The following is a 26,910-nucleotide window of genomic DNA, read 5'->3' as shown; positions in this document are numbered from 1 at the left end:
TCTTGGTATATTTCAGGACTGTTTATATATAAAAGTCCCGCAGCATGCATGTAGTTTTTATTTTCTTCCTATGATAATTGGTATTTTGGCTACACAATAAACTGTTGCTAGCATCAGTAAACTGTATCTGGCATCAGTAAACTGTATCTGGCACTGGAGCCACTGAGTATGGCCCCTCCCCTAACACGATAATAAGTGTTTTCAGCTTGAAGCAGCACTGTGCAGACCAATCGGTGTATGACATCAAAGTACCACGGGAATGAATCGAAAGCATGCAGAGTCATCTGCTCTCTTATACAGTAGCTCTTGTGGTACTTTGATGTCGTACACTAATCTGTCTGCGCAGCACCGCTTTAAGTCAAACACAATTAATATCTAGAGACCATCAGTTAGGTTAGTTAGTTACTATAGCCTACAGTTTGCTAGCTAGTAAATGTATTTTACCAAACGAGTATGGCAAATCCAAATAAGCTGCTAGAGGGAGCATTTATTCATGTTGTAGCGGTATCTGACAGTTGAGAGAGACGGAAGCTTTCCCGCGAGTGGGCGTGGTTTCTGTGCCATCAGTGGACACGCCCCCAGTGCTTGAGAGCAGAAACTTACTTGGCTTTTTTTTCTCATTTAAATTTGGCTGGGTGGTTAACATTTTTCTATGGTGTGACGAACTCAGAACACATATTTAATAATGCTTTATTAAATATTTTAATAGAGCTCGCACAACATTTTTTTTACTAGTATACACACTGTTTATAGTTTAAAGTAGGCCTATAAATAATTGCATAATTAATAAATACAATTGAATATATCATAATATAAATATATTATATATATAGGTTTTTATATAAAAATATTTAAAAACCTGCACATTTTGTATTACATTAAATATCTCCTTGTATCCCTTTATCAAGGAAAAACACATTATTTGATCATTTTCATTGTGTGTCTCTAAATTTTTTTCATGTGCTCCTATTTTTCAGCTTGGTGGAAAAGTAAGCATCAAGCCCTAAGGAAGACCGTATCTACACTGTTAGTTCACCCAGCAGTGAAGATTCAATCATCATTTACTCATACTCATGTTATTTCAAACCACTATGACTTTCTCTTTTCCAGCAATGACATTGTGTTCATGGTGACCAATAGTTGTTTAGTTTAAAAAAATAAATAATCAGAAATTTTTTTAAAGTAGTTTGTATGACTCATGCACTATATACAGAGTATTTAGAAGTCATTTGACAAACATGCAGAAATGATTTCCCTACACAGCATCTCTCAAATCTCATTTGACAAGTCACGTTCTGCTACAACAAATGAAATAATCAATGACGATTTGGAATCAATGACACCAAACCAGGAGTAATACGTTGCCATGTCTATTTTATTCTGAAAACGGATGCAAATCAGGTAGATGTGTCTGTCACTGAATGAGTCACCTCAGTTCAAATGTGCAGAATGATCAAAGAGATTTCCATAGAGTGGTCTGTCCCTCCCACAAAGCTATCAAAGAAATTCGTTAGATTTGAAATTCAGTATACAAGCCTCATAGACTACTTTAATTTAATTTAAATAAATAATAGAAATTTAGTTTTTAGAATAACACACATGCATAAGAACATTAATATTGCATCTGAACGCATCTGGATGTTATGCATGATTGCATTTGTGCACATTCTACAGACAAACGAGTCCTAAAACTTTCATTACGTGAACCAGAATAATGCTCACAGTAGTAGTAAAGACTTTAAATCGGTTTTGTGAGAGTGAGTATAAGAAGATTGGCTCTTGAGAAGCCATAAGTCCCGGTGTGATTTGTGGGAAGTCGTGGCCTAATGGTTAGAGAGTCGGACTCCCAATCGAAGGGTTGTGAGTTCGAGTCTCGGGCCGGCAGGAATTGTGGGTGGGGGGAGTGCATGTACAGTTCTCTCTCCACCTTCAATACCATGACTTAGGTGCCCTTGAGCAAGGCATCGAACCCCCCAACTGCTCCCCGGGCGCCGCAGCATAAAAATGGGCTGCCCACTGCTCCGGGTGTGTGTTCACAGTGTGTGTGTGTGTGTTCACTGCTCTGTGTGTGTGCACTTCGGATGGGTTAAATGCAGAGCACGAATTCTGAGTATGGGTCACCATACTTGGCTGAATGTCACGTCACTTTCACTTTCACAACTCTTCTCATCCTAACATCAGAACCAGGCCTCTTCACTCCTGAATAATGAGGTCTGATAATCTGCAGCCCAAGCTGCTCTCCCGCTGGGCCAAACCAGACAGAAAATACCAAGCCAAATGAGGGGGCCATAGGGGTGAACGCAACACCTCCACACTGAGGTGACAACATCAGCTGTCCATTCGGATGAGGCAACAAGGGGCAAGATAGTCTGAGTTGTAAAATGTAGTGTGCTGCCTACCTAAACTGCATTTTTGGGCAACATCAGCTCAGCTGGTTGAAAACTTGCCTAAAATGCCCCAAAATGCATTCTACAGTACCTAGGCAGCTCACGATATGTAATGAGACACAACCAGAGTTTTACTCAAAGCGAGTCAAGGTGACCTGGTCCCAGCACTCACAGAGAGCTCCAGGAATACTGTCTGCATCACTAACACTTAAAAAACATTATTTTCTGATGCAATAGTAGTTGAGCGATATCAAATCATAAATACTAGAGCTGATGCAAAGATTGAGTTATAGGAAAGTTCACTGCCACTCACAAGTTAAGAAAGACTTGACTGAATTATTTAATCTTTATCCTGATTTTTTTTTTTTTATGTAAATGCTTGAAGGAACTAGTTTTGTAGGCAAATATAAATCACATGGGTTTTTTTATTGCCTAGACAGTAGAGGCCAGATGCTTGTGATAATTTTGCTGCCGATATAAAACAGGATTTTATTGTACCTTTTGTGTTCATTTCATTGAAAGCTGTAGACTGTTATGTACTCAGTAGATCATGCCTTTTTCATGAAGAAAAATATTTTTTTCTTAATGTTGCAAATGCAAAATATATTAAAATACATACTGAATATCAGAGAAAGTGAAGGAAACGCAATCAACAAGTGTCTAGCATACTTTCAATCTCCAATACTGTTTAAAAAGCATCCTAGGATTGACTAATGAAATTACACATAAAATCATTTACATTTGTTTATCATTTTGTAGTCACTATATAATTCCTTTACTTCGTTTTGTGTTATTTCATAACTTAAACTTTACTGTTATATAAAATGTGCATACTAATTTAAAAAAAATACTGTGTACAAACTTTTGACTCATATTGTCCAAAAACAAATATTAAAAATGTATATACTAGTGCTTAACAACTTGCTTAATAATTTATATTTTAGAAGTACAAAATGCTCAATATCAAATTGTGCTGTTAGAAACAGAATAGAAATTAGCTAAACCTGGAATTGGGAAAAGAATGTGAAAACAACACCTGTGCCTGTAGTGTTTTTGGCTTATAACAACAATCTCTCTCTCAAGTCCTCACCGGAACACACGAGACCGAACGACAAAGCGTCAAAGTAAACTTCAATCCTGACTTTTCAGGCCAAACATGTCAGAAACTCCCAAAGCGAAAGCACTACAACTGTACAACAATCCCTGTTTTGTTTCTATGAAATGGTATTTAGACGTGGGCGTCTCTAAATGACAATAAAACACAACTAAAGACCATTAGAAATTATTTGGGATAAAGTTGACAGGAGAGTGCTGCCCTGAGGGAAACTCAACAGGTGAAGTTCACAGTGCAGCATTCCATTAGCTGAAGCAACCTTATTATCATAAACAAAATTAATATACAATATGTGGGTTAAAACATTCTTATATTCTAACGCTTAGGTTTTTATTCCACAAACAAACAAAAAACTGTTTCGGAAAAACTGTACATGACATTCCTCCGAGCAGCGATACTTACAACATTGTCGCTTTTACTCGGATAAGCAACTCTTCCTCCGCCTCTCACGGGCATCCTGATTTCTTTGTTCAAAAAAACTACTTCAGCGCTGGAATAATGGCGATTATTTCGGATCTGTCGTTGTCGTCAGCCTCTTGGATTCCGCATGGCTTTGAGCAAGAGATCCTTGTGCAATCGTTCCTGGTGGAGTGATCAGCGTCTGAGTACGCGAAGGCAGAGTCTGGGAAACATTTTTTGCTACGAGCGACTTTCAACCCGAGCCAACCTACTTCACGATTGCACCAATTACTGGAAAGGGATTTCATGTGCTCGCGCACAGCTTATGTACATGCCCCGCGTTGTAATTAAAGAATATGTATATAATATAAACAACATATTTATAGTTAATTAAAAATAATCCAGTTTAATCTGTTACCTTCAAATGCTCTTTAATGTACGCGTTTCTTAATTAATCATCCTCCCCCGCTCAAGGAATGGTTGCGCCCAGCGGGCAAACATTGATTTAACTGTTCCCTGAGAGAGTTGCATGATAATACACTAAAACCGTGTTTACTGTCAAGGGTAGAGAACAACTTCTGATATCACGAAAGAGAAGCTTTAATCTGTGTTAATACTATAAGAAAGTATGTCATGTTTAATATAAACATGGTTTATTACAGAAAAAGTTTAATGATAGGTGTTTATAAAACGCAGATACAGTATTTATTTTGAAACAAGTCAGATATTGATGATAGTCATTAAAATCTTAATAAAAATGATAAATCGTGAGGTGTACACATACATACCTGGTGCAAGACAAAATGTGCAAGACAAAATCAATGTTTCATAACTTAATTCTAGCTATATGTACTGTTAGTATTTAAGAAGTCTTGTAAGAAGTGTAGACATAGTAGTGTACATATACATATTGTCAGTCTCTTAGAATTGAACCCATGACATTGTCGTTGATAGCAACATGCCCAGCCAGCTATATTAGAAGTACATAGGCTATGTAAGTATATATATATATAAATTGATAATAAGTGATAGAAAAGATTTATATTGTTAGAAAAGATTTCTATTTTGAATAAATGCTGTTCTTTTTAACTTTTTATTCATCAAAGAATCCTGAAAAAAGTATCGCAGTTTTCAAAACAATATTTGGCAGTACAACTGTTGCCAACATTGATAATTCTAATAATAAATCCGCATATTGGAATGATTTCTGAAGGATCATGTGACACTTTTATACTGGAGTCATGATGCTAGAAATTCAGCTTTGCATCACAGATATAAAGATATAATATATATATTAAAGGATAATTAAATAGAAACCATTATTTTATATTTTAATAACATTTTGCAAGATTACAGTTTTTTTTTTTTTTTTTTTTTTTTTTTTGCATTTTTGATAAAATAAATGCAGCCTTGATGAGCAGAAGAGAATTCTTTAAAAAACATTACAAGACTTACTGATACCAAACTTTTGAACGGTAGCGTATATATATATATATATATAATATATATATATATATATATATATATATATATATATATATATATATATATATATATATATTATATTATATATATACTTACATAGCCTATGTACTTCTAATATAGCTGGCTGGGCATGTTGCTATCAATGACAACGGTAGTGTGCATATATATATATATATATATACTATAGAACAGAAAACAACTACTATTTCCAAAACGAAATGAAGTAACATTATAAATGTGCCTGGTGTTTTTGGCCTATGTCAACAACAGTCCATCCAAAGCCCTCACTGAAACACGAAGGACCAAATGACAAAGTGTCAAAACTCCAGTCTGATTTTTCAGACCAAACTTGTCAACGCTCTCAAAACCAGACTCCAAAGCCAAAGTCTTTTCATGAGATATTTTCACGAGGATCTAAATTTATCTGTTTAGATCTAAATTTAAAACATCTAAATTACAAAAGAAACCTTTGGAACATGCAGAAGCTTCTGGTATAACTCATATCTGAGTGTAAAGAAACTGCTATAATTAATTCTCAAAGTGCTTAAAGCAACAGAACATAATTGTATGTGCGTATATGAGAAACACCCTGTCCGAGATACAGCTATGACCTCGATGGTCCCACTCAGAGCAGCGTACTGTCAACAGAACAGAAACACCCAGTGAGCTTGTTTACTCATACATGAACTCTGTCACAGAAGTCTTTTGACATCTCCCAGCATCCTCTCTTATAGATGATGTCACCACAAGGGGCTGTGTTGGCCAACAACATTACGGATTAGAGCAGCATTTATTAAGTATCTGAGTGAGTGATGTCATGATGTGTGTTCAAGTATATTTTAGCTTGTTGAATCATGTTTCACATGCATTAGCATTCTTATGACATCTTTTATGTCATAATGTGTGGTCAAACATGTCTGCATATTTGTTGTGAATGTGTGCACAAGTGATGGAGTGTGTTGTGTTAAGTGATATTCTGGTGACTGACCTTGCTGTAATCATGAACCAGTCTGATTCAGTGACTGGCCTCTTTATCACAAGTGGCTTTACTGGGTTGTGTGCCATTCAGCATTGAATTGAGAAAGCCTTTTTGATTCAGATTCAAATGCTGAATTTGAACAAACAGTATAATTCAAATTTAAATTTAAAGACGTAGGACTAAAAAGGAATTATGTTAATATAATTTAATTCTCCATTGGATGTTTTCATTGCACAAAACATTCTTTATAGTAAAAAAATGTTCTTCACACTAAGAATAAAATGGTTATTTTAGAAACTGGTCACTGAAAGGTGCTTTGGAGAACCAAAAATCTTTCTTCTATGGCTTCTATGTTCTTCCATTGTTCTGAAATGACTTTCCTTGACTGCTGATTTCACTTTGCCCATCTTTTCTGGTATACTGTATAACACCAACTTTTAATGATAGAAACCAATTTGTAATGGCTAAAATCAAGTCCCGTCCTACATTTTATTCTAGCTGAATATCCTGGAAGAGGTAAAATATGTGGAAAATGGCAATGTTCACATTAATAAATTCCATTATGAATAACCCATAAACATTATATCATACAACATGTGCGGTACTTCCAAAAACATTAGATGATAACAATAAACATTGATGGTGATAATTAAATGGTGGTAAAAATCCCAGAATGCTCTAATTTACCTCAATATGTCCTCAATATGATTAGCCTATATATTGAAACATGATTAGGCTATATATTTAAAAATGTGGTGGACATTTTTGTGGCACTTTATCAATAGGGTTTTTTTTTTTTTAGTGATGCCATAGAAGAACCATTTTGCTTTCCCCAAAGAACCAATTTTTTTATTAGTGTGAAAAACTTTATTAATCTTAAGAACCTTTTTCTACTATAAAGAATCTTTCTGTGGAATGAAAAGATTCTGTTGAAGGTTCTTCATTTAACCATATATGACAATAAAGAAACTTTATTTTTAAGCAATATGGCAACATTTGAAAATGTTTTGTTCATATTTTGAATAATTGTGACACTACTTAGTTTAGAGGAATAGGTCTAATAAAAATGCATTCTACATTTCAGGGAATAATTCAAATTTAAATACAGTTCCAACTTATGAATTAAAATTCTGTTGGCTACACAACATTTAAGATACAGTACTCTCTCTCTCTACACTGCTTTGAATTTATAATTCATAAAACTCTGAGATGTGCGGAATAGAAGCAAGAAGGGACCTTTTGTGTCGCACAGGTGCATCAAGTGTGAACTCAGCAGAACACAAAAGCCGGATTGGATCTGTCACTGAAATGAAAGAGTATACGAAAGCTGCTCTATCCCTCGGCAAATCCATGTTAGGTGTGAGGAAAGGTGAGAAAAATAACAAGGGTTCAATATAATCTGGCATAATTAGCACCTACAGAAAAAGCATGTCAGTAGAGCCGCATAAAATTATGTAAAAGCACTCTGGAGTGAAGATGCAGCTTAGAATGAAGTCTAAAAAAATATTGTGATCCAGTGAAATAGTCGAGCGTGGCCTAGCGGGCATGATTTGATTCAGCTGTCTTACACATTTTAATTAGAAAAGATTAACAGGCTGTTGAGTTCATGGAGTGGAGATGAAGCACAGTGTGGCGGCTTTGCAGTTATCACTAGTTTGCTGAAGCCCTTATTTCAATTTAATCAGAAAATGGGCATGCTTCTCACCACAATCAACATGTTGACCATGAAAAAAAACCTTAAAAAGCAATGACAGTCTATCAGAGGAGGCAAAGAAGCAAAATAAACCAAAGAAACAAAATGTTCTGTTCCCTTAATCAGTTCACTTAGTAACGTGCATAACCTAGATGGATATAATGCAAACACATCTATTTTGAAGTAGCTCAAGTGAGTTTTAACCCTGTAAACCTACTGTATCATATTTGATACGCAAAACCCCTCTAAATTATCAACATGATCAAAAATTTGCTGAAAAACCTGTTGCACACAATCTACTGCATGCCTTCTGTTGTCTGAATGAAAGTTTACTTTTTCAGCAAGTAAAAGGCCATTTAGTAATCGTAAAATTAAAGTAATTGTAAAAATGTCCCCCTTCAAGTCAAGTTCATGTCTTTTTGCTGCATAAGAATAACTTTTGTATTTTTAGTAATATTTCAAGATCAACACACTATACTGTAGCAATTTAGGTTTACTTAATTATCCATATATACTTTAGAGAAAGCAGTTATAATGTGATTAAAATCAGGCCTTTGAGGAATGTTTATTTGATACATTATTGGGAATTATGGTGTGATGACTGATATTTTTATGCATTTTATGTAAGTAGTCTGCTATATTTTCATAAAGATCTCATTGTTTTACATTACAAGCTGTCAGATCAACTCAGAATCATATCAGCAACTGCACCAAAAAATCGAGGAGTTTTTTTCCTACTCAAGCTCCATATTCTCATTATATGAGCAAAAATTTTAACACTATATATCAAATATGATACTCAACAAAAACACATATGCAAACTTTTATTTATTAATTTATTTCTAGAATTTGTGTTAAAGTTCAATAAACCATTCTATTAGGGAAAAAAATGTATATATATATATATATATATATATATATTTTACTATTATGTAATATGTCAGGCTTTAGAGGTTAAATACTACACTGTCAGAGGAGGCTGTTAGCATAAAGGCTCCTTTGATTTTAAACTGACCAATCAGAATGCACATGCATCATCATTTCTCAAGAAAGGCATTATAAATAAAAGCCCACCCTCTGGATATCACACATCATTACAGGTCAAAGGTCAGTAATAATGTTTCATCCTGCACAGCACTGGCTGGACTCTCAAAGTGTAAGACTGGTATTGCTGCTGAAATATGCATTGACATGAAGTATGAAGGGTGTGCCCTCTGTCTAGATTACACTGCCTGAAGCTACGCTTGAGTGAATAATACATCTCAAAACCATGAGCCAATCTCGACCAGGACAGAAATAACCGATATGAATGGATGAATAAATAAATAAGTCCACACAAAGTACACCCATTTGAGTCAGTGTCCAGTTCCTGCTGCAGAACAGTCATGTCAGCTGGAACACAACAGATCGGACATAGTCTCAATCTCATCATTTTAAGCATACTTTAGATTTATGTATAGCATGTGAAGCTGTCTTAACTTGCGGTTTAGGTTACCATCATTATGAATAAAAGCTGAATGGTCCAGAATCTCTACACTCAGCTGGTAAGAATTGTTCATGTAATACCACTTTTAAACACAAGAGGGGTTCTTTTCACATGAGTGACTAGATCTCATTCATTTGATTAAGAATGATTAACCAGATTGACTAGGCAAGGGATTTACAGAGTGTAACATTTACATATACAAAAAAAAAAAGAAATAATAATTTCCTATTATACACTAGGCACATGGATCATTCCAGTTCTATGCAGTACCTTTTGAACTCTAACCTTAAAATTATGCTTGTGCTTTAATTTATAGAAGTTCTACAAAACAATATTTCCAGATTTTGAGAATATTTTTAATATTGTTTTACCAATTTCTGTAATTTTACAAAAACTAAAACCACAAAACATCACAGAATTAATCAAATCCATTTAATATTATCACAAAAATATACCTAAAAAAAGAGCAAATGCAAATATACAGACTTAATTTAGTATCCATAACTATGAAAAGATAAATAAAAATAAATCTAAACAAAATATATTGGATCCTTGAACAAAATTCTAACAACACATAAAGTGGTATTGAGAACATCAACAATGTTCCCAACAAAACCTGTTTTATTTGAAACATTTCAATTAAAGAAACGGAAGAAAGACACATCTAGTTAATATGAATTAATTTGAAAGTGAGAAATTATCTGGAATTCACTTAACTGGGACATTGTGATCATAGAAAACTAACATATTTGGTATAACATATAACTTATTTTATTTATCCAATATTGAAATTATCTGAACATGTACTGAATAGTATGAATGTCCCATATCTCATTAGCCTGAAAAATCATTAATTATTTAAAAAAATGAAGAGAAATGAGATCTACTGTATTTGCAAACAGCCCAAAGATATTTATGTGGATGTGATAATAAGCTAAAAGTTTGTACAGAGTACAGAACAATTGTGCACCTGCCTGTGATGACAATAACTGATTAGTTCATTCATGACAACAAGAGTATAAGACACATCCTCTGTGCTGGACTGAAAGCAATGGATGGATGAAGGTCACCCTGACCATCTCCTTTATGTTCTCCCTCTGGGTCAGCACATAAATCAGAGCTACCAAATGCCAGCTTCAGTGAAAAGTCTAAATCAGCAGACATATTAAAAGGCCAACCCAGCTAATGTGTCCAGCCAGAGATGATACAGGTCACATCTGAACTATTATGTCAGCTTAGTGGTTCAAGTTGTTTTAACATGCATGATGCATCACTTTTTTACATGCATTATGCATGAAAATAAATGCTGTTGCAGCCTGTTGATGTAATGAGAGGAACAAGAGATATGAATAATTTCCAAAATATGAATAGACTGAGGGGCAGTTGTGTAGTTGACCCAATTCAAAAAGGATGTGTAATTTTTCGAAATGAAAATATTTTCTCCTGCTTGCCCTTAATTTTTTTACTTTCAAAAAGTTTATGCAGCATTGATTGAGCTTTAAATTTACATTATGAAATGCTCAAGCAAGCTTGAGTTTCATCATCACATTAGATAGATGCAAATGGAAAAAATAACATTTAATAAATACACACTTCACTTTTAATATTTAAATAAATTTGGATGTAATAGCCACCAACATTAAATGAACTTTGCATAGGAACTAATGGGATTTATGCTAATATCTTTAGAGCAGTAAAATAATAAAGACACCCAAGAGAGAATACAATACAAGTACAATACAAACAACTACATTACACCTCTGTCTGATTTGCCAGATGCATTAAACCATCAAACCCTTTCTGGCTCTGCTCATTGAATAGAGATTGAGTGAAATGTCACACGTAGGACACAAAGGTAGATTTTGTTGAATGCTTATTAAAGGCTTAGACTTTAAATTAAAGGCAAGTTTTCCATGCAGTCTGCAGGATTTCAACTGTTTGCATGATGTTAATAATGTCAAAATGACCTATATATATACAGGTGCATCTCAATAAATTAGAATGTCGTGGAAAAGTTCATTTCAGTAATTCAACTCAAATTGTGAAACTCGTGTATTAAATAAATTCAATGCACACAGAATGAAGTCATTTAAGTCTTTGGTTCTTTTAATTGTGATGATTTTGGCTTACATTTAACAAAAACCCACCAATTCACCTCAACAAATTAGAATACTTCATAAGACCAATAAAATTTTTTTTAGTGAATTGTTGGCCTTCTGGAAAGTATGTTCATTTACTGTACATGTACTCAATACTTGGTATGGGCTCCTTCTGCTTTAATTACTGCCTCAATTCGGCGTGGCATGGAGGTGATCAGTTTGTGGCACTGCTGAGGTGATATGGAAGCCCTGGTTTCTTTGACAGTGGCCTTCAGCTCATCTGCATTTTTTTGGTCTCTTGTTTCTCATTTTCCTCTTGACAATACCACGTAGATTCTCTATGGGGTTCAGGTCTGGTGAGTTTGCGGGCCAGTCAAGCACACAAACACCATGGTCATTTAACCAACTTTTGGTGCTTTTGGTAGTGTGGGCAGGTGCCAAATCCTGGTGGAAAATTAAATCAGCATCTTCAAAAAGCTGGTCAGCAGAAGGAAGCATAAAGTGCTCCAAAATTTCTTGGTAAACAGGTACAGTGACTTTGGTTTTCAAAAAACACAATGGACCAACACCAGCAGAAGACACTGTACCCCAAATCATCACAGACTATGGAAACTTAACACTGGACTTCAAGCAACTTGGGCTATGAGCTTCTCCATCCTTCCTCCAGACTCTACGACCTTGGTTTCCAAATGAAATACAAAACTTGCTCTCATCTGAAAAGAGGACTTTGGACCACTGGGCAACAGTCCAGTTCTTCTTCTCCTTAGCCCGGGTAAGACGCCTCAGGAGTGGCTTAACAAGGGGAATACAACAACTGTAGCCAGATTCCTTGACACGTCTGTGTGTGGTGGCTCTTGAAAAGTCCATTCCTTGGGAAGTTCACTCAAATTCTTGAATCGATTTTGCTTGACAATCCTCATAAGGCTATAATTCTCTAGGTTGGTTGTGCATCTTTTTCTATTACACTTTTTCCTTCCACTCAATTTTCTGTTAACATGCTTGGATACAGCACTCTGTGAACAGCCAGCTTCTTTGGCAATGAATGTTTGTGTCTTACCCTTATTGTGAAGGGTGTCAATGATTGTCTTCTGGACAACTGTCAGATCAGCAGTTTTCCCCATGATTGTGTAGCCTAGTGAACCAAACTTAGAGACCATTTTGAAGGCTCAGGAAACCTTTGCAGGTGTTTTGAGTTGATTAACTGATTGGCATGTCACCATATTCTAATTTGTTGAGATAGTGAATTGGTGGGTTTTTGTTAAATGCGAGCCAAAATCATCACAATTAAAAGAACCAAAGACTTAAACTAATTCAGTCTGTGTGCACTGAATTTATTTAATACATGACTTTCACAATTTGAGTTGAATTACTGAAATAAATGAACTTTTCCACAACATTCTAATTTATTGAGATGCACCTGTATGTGAATTTTTAATCTGAAGGAGATGCCGACTAAATAAACAAAGAAAACTTGCACTGAAATGATGTGGTTTTATAAACAAGATATTTCTGCAAGGGCTCTGGTGCTGTTGCTCTTTATGTGGACCCTGTGGCCCTGTTGTTGATCATGTTAGGTCTATGACACGACAAATGGAAATGCTCTTGGGTGAAAAACAATTGTTCGGTAATAATAGCATGATGAATATGTATAAGATGCAATAATGTCAAAAGAATAAAAAGCTTTTGGGTCAGATTTATTTCTATCCAGAGTTTACAGAACCAGAGTGAAGGTGAACGTGGTTATATAAAAACGAAATTATAGCTATTTTTAACATTGTCTAACATTATAAGTATAGCCCAAGAAACATAATGGTATGAAAAGGTAGAATATGTCCACTATAAAATTTTAAATGAAAATGAAAAGATATCAGATGACATGATTGGGTGAATTCAAAGAAACATTAAAAAGAATGAAAATGAATGGAAACATGAAATACCTTCCACAGCGGTGTTAAACTGCATACAGATGAGCGGCGTAACTCTGCTAGGTACATGTATTGTGGTTCGCTGGTCCAGTAATTGTTCTCCCTGGAGTAGCTGGAGGGGAACAACTCTGAGGAGTATTGGTCCCTATAATAGAACATGCAGATTAGCACATATGCCAGCTGTAGCCTAACCTGGATGACTGCAGCTATCAGTTCAGTTTACTTCCATTTATTTAGCTCACTGATTGATTGGAGATTGTTAAAGCAATTAGTTGTCATGAGAAGAAAACGTGATATTAAAACAATAGCCTTCTAAAAGAATAGTCGGGAAATTATCATAACAAGCCTAATGTCATTTGTTCTGTGTAGATAGATAGATAAACAGACAGACAGACAGATAGGCAGACAGACCAATCGATAGATAGATAGATAGACAGACAGACAGACAGACAGACAGACAGACAGACACACACATAGACAGATAGACACAGACAGACAGACAGACAGTCAAACAGACCGATAGACAGACAGACAGACAGACAGACAGACAGACAGACAGACAGACAGACAGTCAGACAGACCGACCGACCGACAGACAGACAGACAGACAGACAGACAGACAGACCGACAGATAGATAGACAGACAGACAGACAGACAGTCAAACAGACCGATAGACAGACAGACAGACAGACAGACAGACAGTCAGACAGACCGATAGACAGACAGACAGACAGACAGTCAGACAGACCGACCGACCGACAGACAGACAGACAGACAGACAGACAGACAGTCAGACAGACAGACAGACAGACCGACCGATAGATAGACAGACAGACAGACAGACAGAAAGACCGACCGACCGACCGATAGACAGACAGACAGACAGACAGACAGACAGACAGACAGACAGACAGACAGACAGACCGACCGACCGACCGATAGATAGATAGATAGATAGATAGACAGACAGACAGACAGACAGACAGACAGACCGACAGACAGACAGACAGACAGACAGACAGACAGTCAGTCAGACAGACCGACAGATAGATAGATAGATAGATAGACAGACAGACAGACAGACAGACAGACCAACCGATAGATAGATAGACAGACAGACAGACAGACAGACAGAAAGACAGACCGACCGACCGACCGACAGACAGACAGACAGACAGACAGACCGACCGACCGACAGATAGATAGACAGACAGACAGACAGACAGACAGACCGACCGACCGATAGATAGACAGACAGACAGACAGACAGACAGACAGACAGACCGACAGATAGACAGACAGACAGTCAGACAGACAGACAGACAGACAGACCGACAGATAGATAGACAGATAGATAGACAGACAGACAGACAGACAGACAGACCAACCGATAGATAGACAGACAGACAGACAGAGCAATAGACAGACAGATCTATAGATAGATAGAAAGTCTCTCAGTTGTTGATGCTTTCAGAAGGACAGTGTCTCTTTCTAAAGCTAATATAATCTCCCACACACAGCGTGGTGGCGGTCCATGACGTGATGTATGTGGGCTCTGGCCTGAGGCATTGCTGTCCAGGGCCTCGTTAGTAAACCCGCAGAGTTTAGTCCATCAATTCAGAGGCAAACGAGCCACCAGACAGACTCATTTGACACTGGACTACCGCAGCTAACCTGGGCAGTCAGGCATACATAAACACACTCCTGTACTGTATGTTGCCACACATGTGAACAAAGACTTCTGTCTCACACACTTAATGTCAAAAATCACCGACACACCCTACAAAGTACGCGAAGAAAGGGACACACATGTATAGATGTTCGATGAAGGCCGCGTCTAGCAGCAGTCAGACTACTGGCCCCAGACAGCAGGTCTGAGACGCAGGCGACCGTTGCCACAAGCTGTGCAGATGCACGAGAACCGGGTCTGCTGTAATAGGATGTGACAGCAAGAGAGGAGATATGGGCTGGAGCTGCCCTGCTGAGAGGGGTGTAGGAGGCTGGTTAGCGGTGCTAGCAGTCACACAATCTGTCTCTAATGGAAGAAACAGAACAGGACAAAACAGCCCACAATGCAAACTGTCATCCCAAAAGAGACAGAAGGAGTGGAGGGAAAACACACGGTTAAAGAGAACGGCCTCTTCACACCACAGATGACTCAAGTGGAGAGCCATGCAAGCATCTGGCATTTATTCTGGCAAGATTATCAGTAGCTAATGTTTAAAATGTTTTTTAGGAGCAGAGGGGTGGATAGACATTAAAATGGTTAACTAGTGTCTTGTCCTTCACATTAACTGAGAACATGATGCACTAACACTTGCATAAACATGCATCTCACGTAAAGCGGCTTTAAAATGATATCTATCATGAAAAGTGCTATATAAATACAGTAAATGTGAACTGAACTGGATTAACACTTTTTGTCATCATTTTGAACAGCATATGCATTGTTTTATCATTTTAAACCTAACAAACATGTTTGTGCAAACTATTGCTAGAAAAGTGTGCTTGTGGTCGCTTTCTTCAAAATAAAAGTCACTTGGTTTGATATTTTGTAATTTAATGACTATGAAATATAATAAATTAGTATCTTATTTTTGTGGTAACTGTGTGTATAAAAGTGTGTGTGTGTATCTGTTTCTTGTGATGAAGAAACATTTCTAATTATTATTAATGTTCAAAAGAGTTTTTGCTGCTTAATATTTTTGAAGAAACCATGATACCATGCAAAAGTTTAAAGACAGACAACAAGAACAAAGAATTTTCATATTTCATTTTATCATTTACAAAGTGACTAAAATATTTATTTTTCATATAAATGCTGTTCTTTATTCATATGTTTTATTCACAAAAAAAACATTTCACCTTTTACAGTAATAATTTATAATAACTGAGCACCAAATAAGCACATTAGAATGATTTCTGAAGGATCATGTGACACTGAAGACTGGCGTAAATATGTTCATATGGATGGACAGATAGATGAGAACATACATCATCAGATACACACACACACACACACACACACACACACACACCATTTCAGGATAGTATTACGTAACCCTTATTTGACCTCTTGTCTGAGGTGAGAGAGAGTGAAAGGGAGGAGTAGTGTGTGTGACAGGAAATGGAAACACTGAAGGTGACAGATCCCTCAACCTCAAAATCCATCCCAGAACTCATTGGTGGCAGTCTATGATAAATACACAGTGCTGTCTTGCTCTGAGAGCGATGTGTTTATTTTTGTATCGCTGGATGCCAGCAGAGCTGCGTGTGAGAAGGGATTTTGAGTAGGCAATGTCACGGCCAGACATCAATCTCAAACTGACAGCGGGGATCAGACTCTGATGTGACACCTCCCTATACAACTGACCTGCAGGGCTCACCCGAGCCTCATCTGCTCTGACTCATGAAAAACAGACACACACACACACACACACACACACACACACACACACACACACACACACACACACACACACACACACACACACACACACACACACACTCAAAAAGATGGCGGGTTGATAGAAAAACACCTCCAAGGTCCTGATTCAATAAGCCTACCACTGAAGCGCGGTGCTGATGATGGTGTTGTGGCATTGTGCCACTATGATGTAAAACATAATGTCAGTGATGCTTTATGCTTCATAAAAACATACATGAATAAGTGTTTCAATTCTGCCAAACGATACAGGGCCATTTACAAGTGCATATGATCACAATCACGATTTTTCCAGAAAGACAGACAGAATGAGTGTTATTGTGAGGGTCATGGCTTCAAAAGGAAATTCTAGTTGGTTTAGCAAAAGATATCTGTATTCCATAGCAGCTACTTTTTCTGTTTTTTTTTTTCTATTTCTTTCTTTCTTTTTTGTTTGTGCCTCAGAGTGAAGAGCAAAAAACTATTAAAAACATAATTTCAATACATTACAATAAGTTTCTATCTGTTAACATTAGTTAACATGAACTAAGGATGAAAAATATAAAAAGCATTTATAAATCTCTGTTAATGTTAATTTCTTTTTAACATATACCAATACATTATTAAAAACAAAAGTTGTATTTCTTAATATTATTCAATGGGCAAATGCTAACATGAACTACCAACAAACAGTTGAGATAAATAAATACTTTAACAAATGTATTGTTCATCGCTACATACTTGTTAGTTACTGCATTAACTAATGCTAACTAAATGGACCTTATTATAAAGTGTTACCATTTCTTGCAATTAGGTCTACATATCTTAATATATTTTGATTCTTGTAATTTACATTTATGCATTTGTCAGGTGCTTTTATCCATAGCAACTTACAGTGCATTAGAGAGGTATATATTTTATCTCTTCCTGCAACTTGTAATTGATTCCATGATATTGGCACAGCTATTTTATTTCTCATAATTGCTATTTTAAATCTCACTTATTTTAAAACTTTTTCACAATTACCGGTTTTATTTTTTTACTATGAGGCTTCCATATGTTACAAAATAATCACTAGATTTGTCAAAGTTTGACACTACACATATTTCTGCTGATGTAGTCAGCATTTTCATTGCACCACATCTTAAACTGGTATATATAAAAATATATAAAAAATGGTTGGTTAAATAAAAGTGATTGTTCATGCATGAGCAGACCCACAGACTAAAGGGATTCACATGCCAGACCTGTCAAAATAATACAAGCTTTCCTCGTTTTTCCCTCTTGAAGCCCAGCACAATAATTGACAAGAAAGCCTCCGCATGCTTTATCTGGAGTCGGCCGTCACACAGATCTTTGACTTGCATATAACTTTTTATGTACAAATCACATTCTGCTCTGGACATTTATAGAGTTCAGGCATTAAAGAAAGTGATAAAACAAGAGGAAAAATGAATTTCTCAGGTGGTACCATGAGGGCACGTATTTGTCCTTGAAATATACATCCAAAGTACAGTATTTTGCTGAGAAAGCCAGTTGTCTTCCACCGGCACTGCAGTGCACCTGGGCAGTGGTTCACAGCCAAATGCCAGTCATGAATATCTGTGCCAACTTCAGCAAGACTGCCCTGTGTCATTCCTCAATGCAACTTGCCAACATTTCCAGCAATGTTTGCCCAGAGAGTGCCGTTTGACTGACAGTGCGGAGGACACAAGTACTGCAAATAGTCTGCACTCATTTCATTTGTGAGATTGGTTATCAATCATCGTTTGTGACGTGAGAAAGTGTTGTGTCATCTCCGAGTGTATTTGCCATGGTCTGAACCATAAGGTGATTATGTAATGATGGCCCGCAGTGTTCTCAGTACAGCGGTTCAGAAAAGAGTAATTATGGGCATTGTGTCTGTACTGCGAATATGTCCCGTTTCCCTCTACCATCTGTCTTGCAGTTAATTACCTCTCCTTTTCTCTGTGATCAGGACGTGAGTGGTGGGGGTGTTGAGAGAGCTGGAAAACACGAGAGAAGATACCAGGAGAGGATCCCATCTACTAAACTGATGTCATGTTGGGTACTGATAAACAAACAATTGAGTATCGTCTGTGGTGTTCATGTGAGTGATGTAAGTTTGAATCCAGCTTGCAGCATCACTTTACAGTACTTACAGTGAGTACAGTATAATGTATTTAGTTTGAATGATTCATTCACAAGCAGTTCTCATATTCACTCACTCTCATTCACTTAAAGAGCTGGTACAACCAATTCTTGAACTAACTGACTCACTGAATCAAGAATATTTTTCGTAATGATTCACAGTACAGTATAGAATAAAATGCCTGATAAATATTTGATTCATGAACAAATTAATCAGTTTTTAAATTGTAATTATTAATTCATTGGTTGATTCAGTTCACAAAAAAATTATTCATTTGCAAATAGTTCTGTGGTTAACAAATTACTCGTTTAAAGAATTGGCTCAGGTGATTATTGATAATATATTAAATGATTGATTGATTGATTCAGTTCACTAAACCTGTCTGAATTATTCATTCACAAGCAGTTCTAGGGTTAAACTCACTCACTTGTTGAGATGTTTAAGTGATTCTTGAATTCACTTAGTGAATCAAGAATCTATTTTGGATATAATCTGTGAACAGCACCCAAAAAGAGCAGACTCTTTCTGACATTTTAAATTCATAATGACCTGAGAACATATAATCAATATGGAAAATGCCTTGTTAAATAACAATCAGCAGACTAAAGACCAAAAAGTCAGTCATGTTTTTATAAAATTTGTTCTTTTTTTATAAATGTATATTTAAATTTATATTTATATTTTATTAAATTGTTAAACATGGTTTAATAAAGCAGTTTGAAAAAAGATGAGTAGACTTTATTACTAAGTCTCATAAAGGCAAAAAAAAAAAAAAAAAGTTAAAACTAACTATCACATATCCACAGCAAACCTGTAGATCATTACTGAGATTAATTTACATGAGACCTCACTGAAATGAGGCGGATGCCTTCTCCTGACAGTCATCGGACTGAATCACAGTTTGAACATCACAGGGAATCTCCAGGAGAGGGAAGGACAGAGCACAGGAAACAGCGGAGGAAAGCCAGAAGGCCCGGGAAGGATTAGAGGACAGAAGATGATGAAGAGAGGGGGCAGAGGAGGCCATGGGAAGAGAGATAATGACCCTCTTGTGTTAACCTTCATCTGTGTTTCATGGTTCACGTGATGGCCCTTTGTACTAGCTATAAAATCAGTCGAGGGATTTTCTAAATCTCTAGTAGCATATCATAACCAACAGGTCAGAGTTTAGCTGGTTAGCTTTATAATATAATATAATATAATATAATATAATATAATATAATATAATATAATATAATATAATATAATATAATATAATATAATATAATATAATATAATAATATAATATAATATAATATAATATAATATAATATAATATAATATAATATAATATAATATAATATTGCACTGCCTTTGAAATGAATGGGAAAGCTAATAGATAGATTTCTCCAGTTATTATAGACCACCTTGATCATAACAGCTGGAAGGAAGAGCCTGCAGTCCACAGGGTTCATAGGTCAGATGCAATCAGCCCTATCTGCTGCTGTTTTCTGCAGCACCAAGCTGCTCAGTGGGAAGACACTGACACGGTGATGCACTTAAATCTCTTTAATCTTTCCCATAAAACACAGCAGAATGTCACATCCTCCACATGAATCTATTAAACATGCCCGTCCTCCACAAGTAATGTGACATAATTCTGAAAATGGCAAATGACATTCCAGCATGCAGAATACGATCAATTGAGTATATCTATATGAAAAACACCTTATTAAATTCTAATCAGCAGAGCACAGGAGACCACATAAATGTGACGAGAATCTCCAGTCAGTATAATCTCCAGTGTGTGTGTGTGTGTGTGTGTGTGTGTGTGTGTGTGTGTGTGTATGTGTGTGTATGATCAAGTGTACAAACTTTACTTGTGCCCTTTAAATATACAAAGGTTAAAGGGCAGTGCATGAATATCACAGTAACAGGAGTTTCACTACAGGCTGTTAATGAGCAATTTTCTAAAATGCATCGTGGAGTGGTCTATGAGGAGTTATGTATAAATAAACATCAACAAAATATGTAATTTATTTTTTCTTTTAATTAATTGATTCATACATTTTACAATTTATTAAATAAATAAATGTATTTATTTTAAACTATTACATTATTATTTATAATCTATATTTAATCTATATAGATTAATATATCATATATATATATATATATATATATATATATATATGCAATATTTTAAGATATAAATTATAAAAACAATTAAACAACAAACTAATTTATATTTAAAAAGAAAAGAAAAGAAAAGCTCAATTATTACATATTTCATACATTCAGATATATATTTTAACAATACAATACAATATTACATATACAGCTGTTTTCGATCTAGAAAGCTGATTTGATAGTCATGAATATTTTGGGTTTGTTCCCCTGGAAGAAAAAAAAAATCCAATCCTTTTGCCATGAAATTAAGGTCACAACGCAATGCAAAGCAACACAAACAAACAATAAATAAATACATAATAGATCTGAAATAGTCCTAAAACAGTTTAATTTCCTTTAAGCAAAGTATTATATTTTACTTCATATGATTTTTGATTTTGGGATGAAATCTGGTCAGGACATGTTGTTGATAGGAGAGTCAGTTTGCCACTACAGCACTAACTACAGCATAAACATATACATCTAAATAAATGCATACTCATGCATCCCAGAGGAATATTGCAAAAGACACTGGCATCCACCTGGAAGAAAGAAATCATGTGGTTGTCTTGTTTCAGCAATTTATTTCAAGGTCAAAAATGGCAAATGTTTTCCAAAATCTTGCTTGAAACAAACCGTGACCTCAATGTGCACTTCACTCTATTCATTATAATGCCATCCATTATTTACAAGCTCATCAAAATTTAAGTAACGAAAACATGGTTAAGCTTGTCTGTTCCAAACGGGTTGGCTTTACTGGATACTGGCTGCTCGCAGAACCACAGTGACCTGACACATATTGACGCCTGCGGACGAGCTCAGCATCCTAAAAACGGCACACATGATTGCTGTCCCGCAGGCTTCAAACATTTCAGCCTTGGGAGGAATGTCAGCGAAGATCAGCCATCCTGTTCAACACGGATGCAACTAATGCAAATCATCTTTGGTTTTTAGAGCTTTAAAAGCAGATGAACTATTGCTAAAATCAACAGCAATGTCGTGTTTCACCGGGTCATTCGGGATCGATGCAAAGTCTCTGGGTTCATTTGCATTTTGCAGATGAAGCGATTTTTCCAATGCTTTAAAGAAGAACAGTCTATTTTGGTGTACCAATACACCTTTGGGACTCTAAACCTCCTTGAACCACATTTTCAATAACCTTTAAGGCATTTTAACAGTAACACAACATCTCAAAAGGACAACCACCCAAAATGGAGACAATCAGACTTGAGAACTATATAGAAAAGAATAGCAATAACAGTTAGCTAAACTTCTCTTTTTGTGTTCCACAGATAAAAGAAAGTCATAAAAGTTTGAAATGACATGAGGATGAGTAAAAGATGGCACAACTGCCATAATTTGTTGCCGTTAAGCAACTACGTGAGCATAACACAACATCCTACTGAATAAACTCCATCTAAAGGCAGCATTTTGACAGTATACATGCAATACAGGACAACCAACCAAAATTGGCCAGTTCTTGTCATCTGATTTTACCCAGACTTAACAATTATGAGAAGAGGGCAAGATGGGTGTGCCAGCATTTCATTTAAACACTATTTGTGGCATTTCACAAAGATCATTTACAAAAAACAAAAAACAAAAAAAAAATCCTTTATTTTAAAATATGCCACTGTTAATCAGATATCCATGAATATTATGGGCAGAGATGGATAGGAATGGGTATGTGGCTCCATTATGCAGAAGAGCAGCACTCTGGAGACAGTATGATCTATTGGACCTCTGGGAATAAACAGTGTCGGATGAGTTAAGCTGGCCAGCTACATCACAGTCATAGATCTACACGTCCAAATTGATCAATCAATATGGAAGCATTAATCTGGCCAAGTGATGTCGTAATACATCCAGGACAGACTGATTAGAAAATGAAATATGTCCTCCCACTCACGTTGAGCTGGGAGATTCACAGCGTTTGGGATGGGAGGGAAAATGCCTCTGCTTAAACCCACACACAGACATGTATTACACATTACTGGAAACAAAATTGTTTAAACAGAATTACTGGTGACACACTTAGGCTGTGCTATTCAATTACTGACTCTGTAATTACAGTGCTTTAAAAGCAATGTGAAAAGTCCAAGGAAAGTAGGCTAGAAGTGTCATGTGAAAACAACAATTTTGCTCTTTATTTCATTTTTAATGACAGTTTTGTAGCTCTAGGATCTTGTATGTAGGACTCCAAAGCAAATAAAAGCAAATGAATGTCTGTCGCTGGGTGGTGAGCGTGGATTTATCGCTTGTCAAAACTTGTTGATTTCTCCTCTAAGATCACAAAGACTTGTGAAAGCTTGTGAAAGAGGCACTAAACATATCATTCCCATTATCCTTAGCAATTCTGAGCTGAAACCCCACACAAAATATAAAAAAACAACAACTGCCAATTATGAATAGAAATACAGGTACAATGAGTCTCCAAAGCCGTAAGCACAGAATTTAAAGGAACATTTCACTGAAAAAGTAAAATGCTCATACATTCAGGCTTGGCAACAATGATGCAACATGCAAGATCAACTGATGTATCTAACATTAAACTTGTCGCAATACTTACTGATAGATATTTGAATGCAAGTGAATGAGATTTGAAACATGATTTGCCACTTGTTATTACTTTTAATAAATGTGCATATCTAAGTTAGTTCTCCCGACTTTTTAGAGTACACTAGCATGTAGAACACCTCAGAACTAACAGACATGGACCAAAAACCACAAAACTCTGAGGTCTGTAATTGTCAGTCAAAATAGAATAAAAAAAGAGGTTCAAAATATGAGCAAAATATAAATTGTATATATTATATATAAATTGAATGTATAATATACATGATAAAATATATAGAAATATAAAATATGTAATTTAGCATTAAAGTACAGTATATTTACAGTTTATACTTTAAAATAATGTCTTTATATATATATATATATATATATATATATATATATATATATATATATATATATATATATATATATATATATATATATATATATAATAAAATGCCATTGAAATCCAACATTTTGGAAATTTATTTCAAGGGCAAAGCACCAAATAATATAACAAAACTATCAAATGACTTCAGAGGATTTGAAATATAGCACTCATATTGACTACTTTTTTTCTCTATTTTTATGATAATTTGTTGTGGCTTGGCAGCCCCAGTTCCAATTCACTCTCATCTTATGGACAAGATCAGCATCAGTATTTTACTAAACTTCTCATACAGGTCTGAAACAACACAAGGCTGTGTAAATGATGACAGAATTGTTATTTTTTGGGTGAACAGTGCTTTCAATCAACAAGGTGACTGCAACAGAACACATCCTACAGAATAAAATCCATCTAGAGCTGTCAGTCTGGTTTCTAACAAGTAGGAGTGTCATCAAGACGTCCGCCTCTGAGTTATTTGTCATTAATCTAGAGGTTTCTCTCTTTGTCTATTTGTCTTCCCACACTCGGTGGCCACATGTTGTGACAGCGAGATGCCGCCGCTCAACACATCAAAACACCCCTGTTTGCCAAGAAACATTCACACTAAGATCATTCCAACTAAACCAGGCTCATTCGATACAATAAAACACCAAAGCAGCACGTCATAAAAGAGAAAGACAAAGTGTTAAAAAAGTTAAGTTCCTCTCCTGCTCTCCAGAGGAGAGGAGAAGGGTCACTCTACCTTCCCCTCCATCCAGCAGAAGCAGATGTTGCTGGAGGTGCTGAGGATATCCGTAATGAAGCCCGTAATTCCCAGACGCATGGTGACGGCTCAAGAGGGACAGATGGACAGACAGAATGAAAGAGTTGAAGATGAAAAAAGAAGGGAGGAGAGGTTTGGGTCCCTGGATGTTGTCAGAGCTGAGAGTGAGGCACGAGTGGGAGAGACGAGGAGAAAGAGAGAGAAAGAGAGAAAGAGTGAAAGAGAGAAAGAGAGAGAGAAGGTTGTTGCCTCCACTCTCTAGCGTAGGACCTATGTGCTCTGAACCCGTGCACACTCACTCACACACACACACACACACACACACACACACACACACACACACACACACACACACACACATACACACAACAGGTGCAGCCCCGAACCAGCCAGCCAATGGCAACTGTCCTCCCCCTCCACACACACACACACACACACACACACACACACACACACACACACACACACACACAGAGTCATGAGCCTTGATTCTGGCTGACATGCTCTCTCACACACATAAACATGCATCCAATAACACAGTCAGCCCTCTGCACACTGTAGGGTGTTTCTGTGTAAATCTTCCTCAGCATGTGGATGTGACATACAGGATATAGAGCACACATGATGCTCTTTCTAACAAACACACACTCTCATGAACAAAGTTGTAAAAACAAATACAAAGCAACTGAGTGACATTTATTCAGCATGCTTTTCTTTTAAAAACCCCGTTATAACCCCGTATAATGAAGGCAGTGGGGTTGTTTGATTGTTCAAAATAGCTTCTTTTGTGTTCCAAAGGAAAAACTTACAGGTTTGCAATGACATTAAGGTAAAAAAAACAATGAGACATATGTTTACACATACATTAACATTTGATCAAAAAAAAATTGTGAATAGTTTTACATTTTAAAATATTTTTTTCTATTTCATATATTTTAAAATGTAAAATTTATTCATGTGACAAAGCTGAATTTTCAGCGACATTACTCTAGGCTTTAAGGTCATATGATCCATCAGAAATCATTCTAATATGCTGATTTGTTGCTTAAATATTTCTTATTATTATCAGTGTTGAAAATGGTTGTGCTCTTTAATATTTTTCTTAAAACCACAATAAATAAAATTCATACAAACTTCAAAGGAAAATCTGTTTATTTGTATATATTATATATATATACATATAGTAACAATGAAAAAAAAAGATAGATTTAATGCATCCTTGCTGAATAAAAGTATTATTATTTGTCCAAATCATGTAATATAATGAAGTCAAGTGTCTGCAAGATGGTCAAGTTCATGTTACTGTGAGTGATGTCTTTTTTAAAAAAATTTTTAATGATTTAGGATGCATACATCTGGCCACATACAGCCATCACAATGCTTGATAAGCCATGCCAGAGACTGTTAATGCTCTGGAAGAGTTTGAGTGCAACCACATAGAAATATACTACAAAAATTTAAATAAATAAAACACTGCAAACACACATAGCAACACACAGGCTTCCAAAACCTTAAGATTTTTTTGCAGAGGTAAGCACCACTCATATTTTCTTCATATATGCAAATATCTTTTGTTTTTGCCTGCTGCTTGTCCTCCAGTCAGTGTCAGAGTGACAGGACTGAACTGCTCTGAGAGGGCTTTCCATTTGTCTCACGGGACTCTGCGTGGGTAAACTGACCCCCATGTGACATTTCCACTCAGAAAAACTTAAACAAACCCTACATTCATGTCAAATGTCACATCGCTTAAGCCTCAAGTTACATTTGCTTAACTTTTACATCTACTGAATATAGTATGGAGAAAAACAATCAGATTTGGTTAAAAATATATGAAGCCTGAAAGCAGGATCCTGAGTTGAAACCATTCACTATATGAGATGCTTTGTAAAGTAGCTGTCACGACACTCTCTG

General features: G+C 36.0%; 1 protein-coding gene across 4 annotated transcripts in view; it reads right to left on the bottom strand.

Annotated features, from left to right (window-relative positions):
• Positions 1 to 25,091, bottom strand: part of LOC109094839 (tight junction protein ZO-2-like) — an 82,777-nt gene extending 57,686 nt beyond the window's left edge. For 2 of the 4 annotated variants that reach the window (XM_042761783.1, XM_042761784.1), the window contains exon 1: positions 13,580 to 13,741. In XM_042761783.1, the coding sequence (XP_042617717.1) occupies positions 13,580 to 13,726 (147 nt within the window). In that variant the 5' untranslated portion in view covers positions 13,727 to 13,741. Of the gene's footprint in view, positions 1 to 3,903; positions 4,190 to 13,579; positions 13,742 to 24,978 lie in introns of those variants that run through there. The other 2 variants (XM_042761785.1, XM_042761786.1) reach the window with 2 other exon arrangements.
• Between the last annotated feature and the right edge of the window lie 1,819 nt (positions 25,092 to 26,910).

This window comes from Cyprinus carpio, chromosome A8 (assembly GCF_018340385.1).
Source record: "Cyprinus carpio isolate SPL01 chromosome A8, ASM1834038v1, whole genome shotgun sequence".
NCBI classification, from domain to species: Eukaryota; Metazoa; Chordata; class Actinopteri; order Cypriniformes; family Cyprinidae; genus Cyprinus; species Cyprinus carpio.
This window is presented reverse-complemented; position numbering and strand designations above follow the sequence as displayed.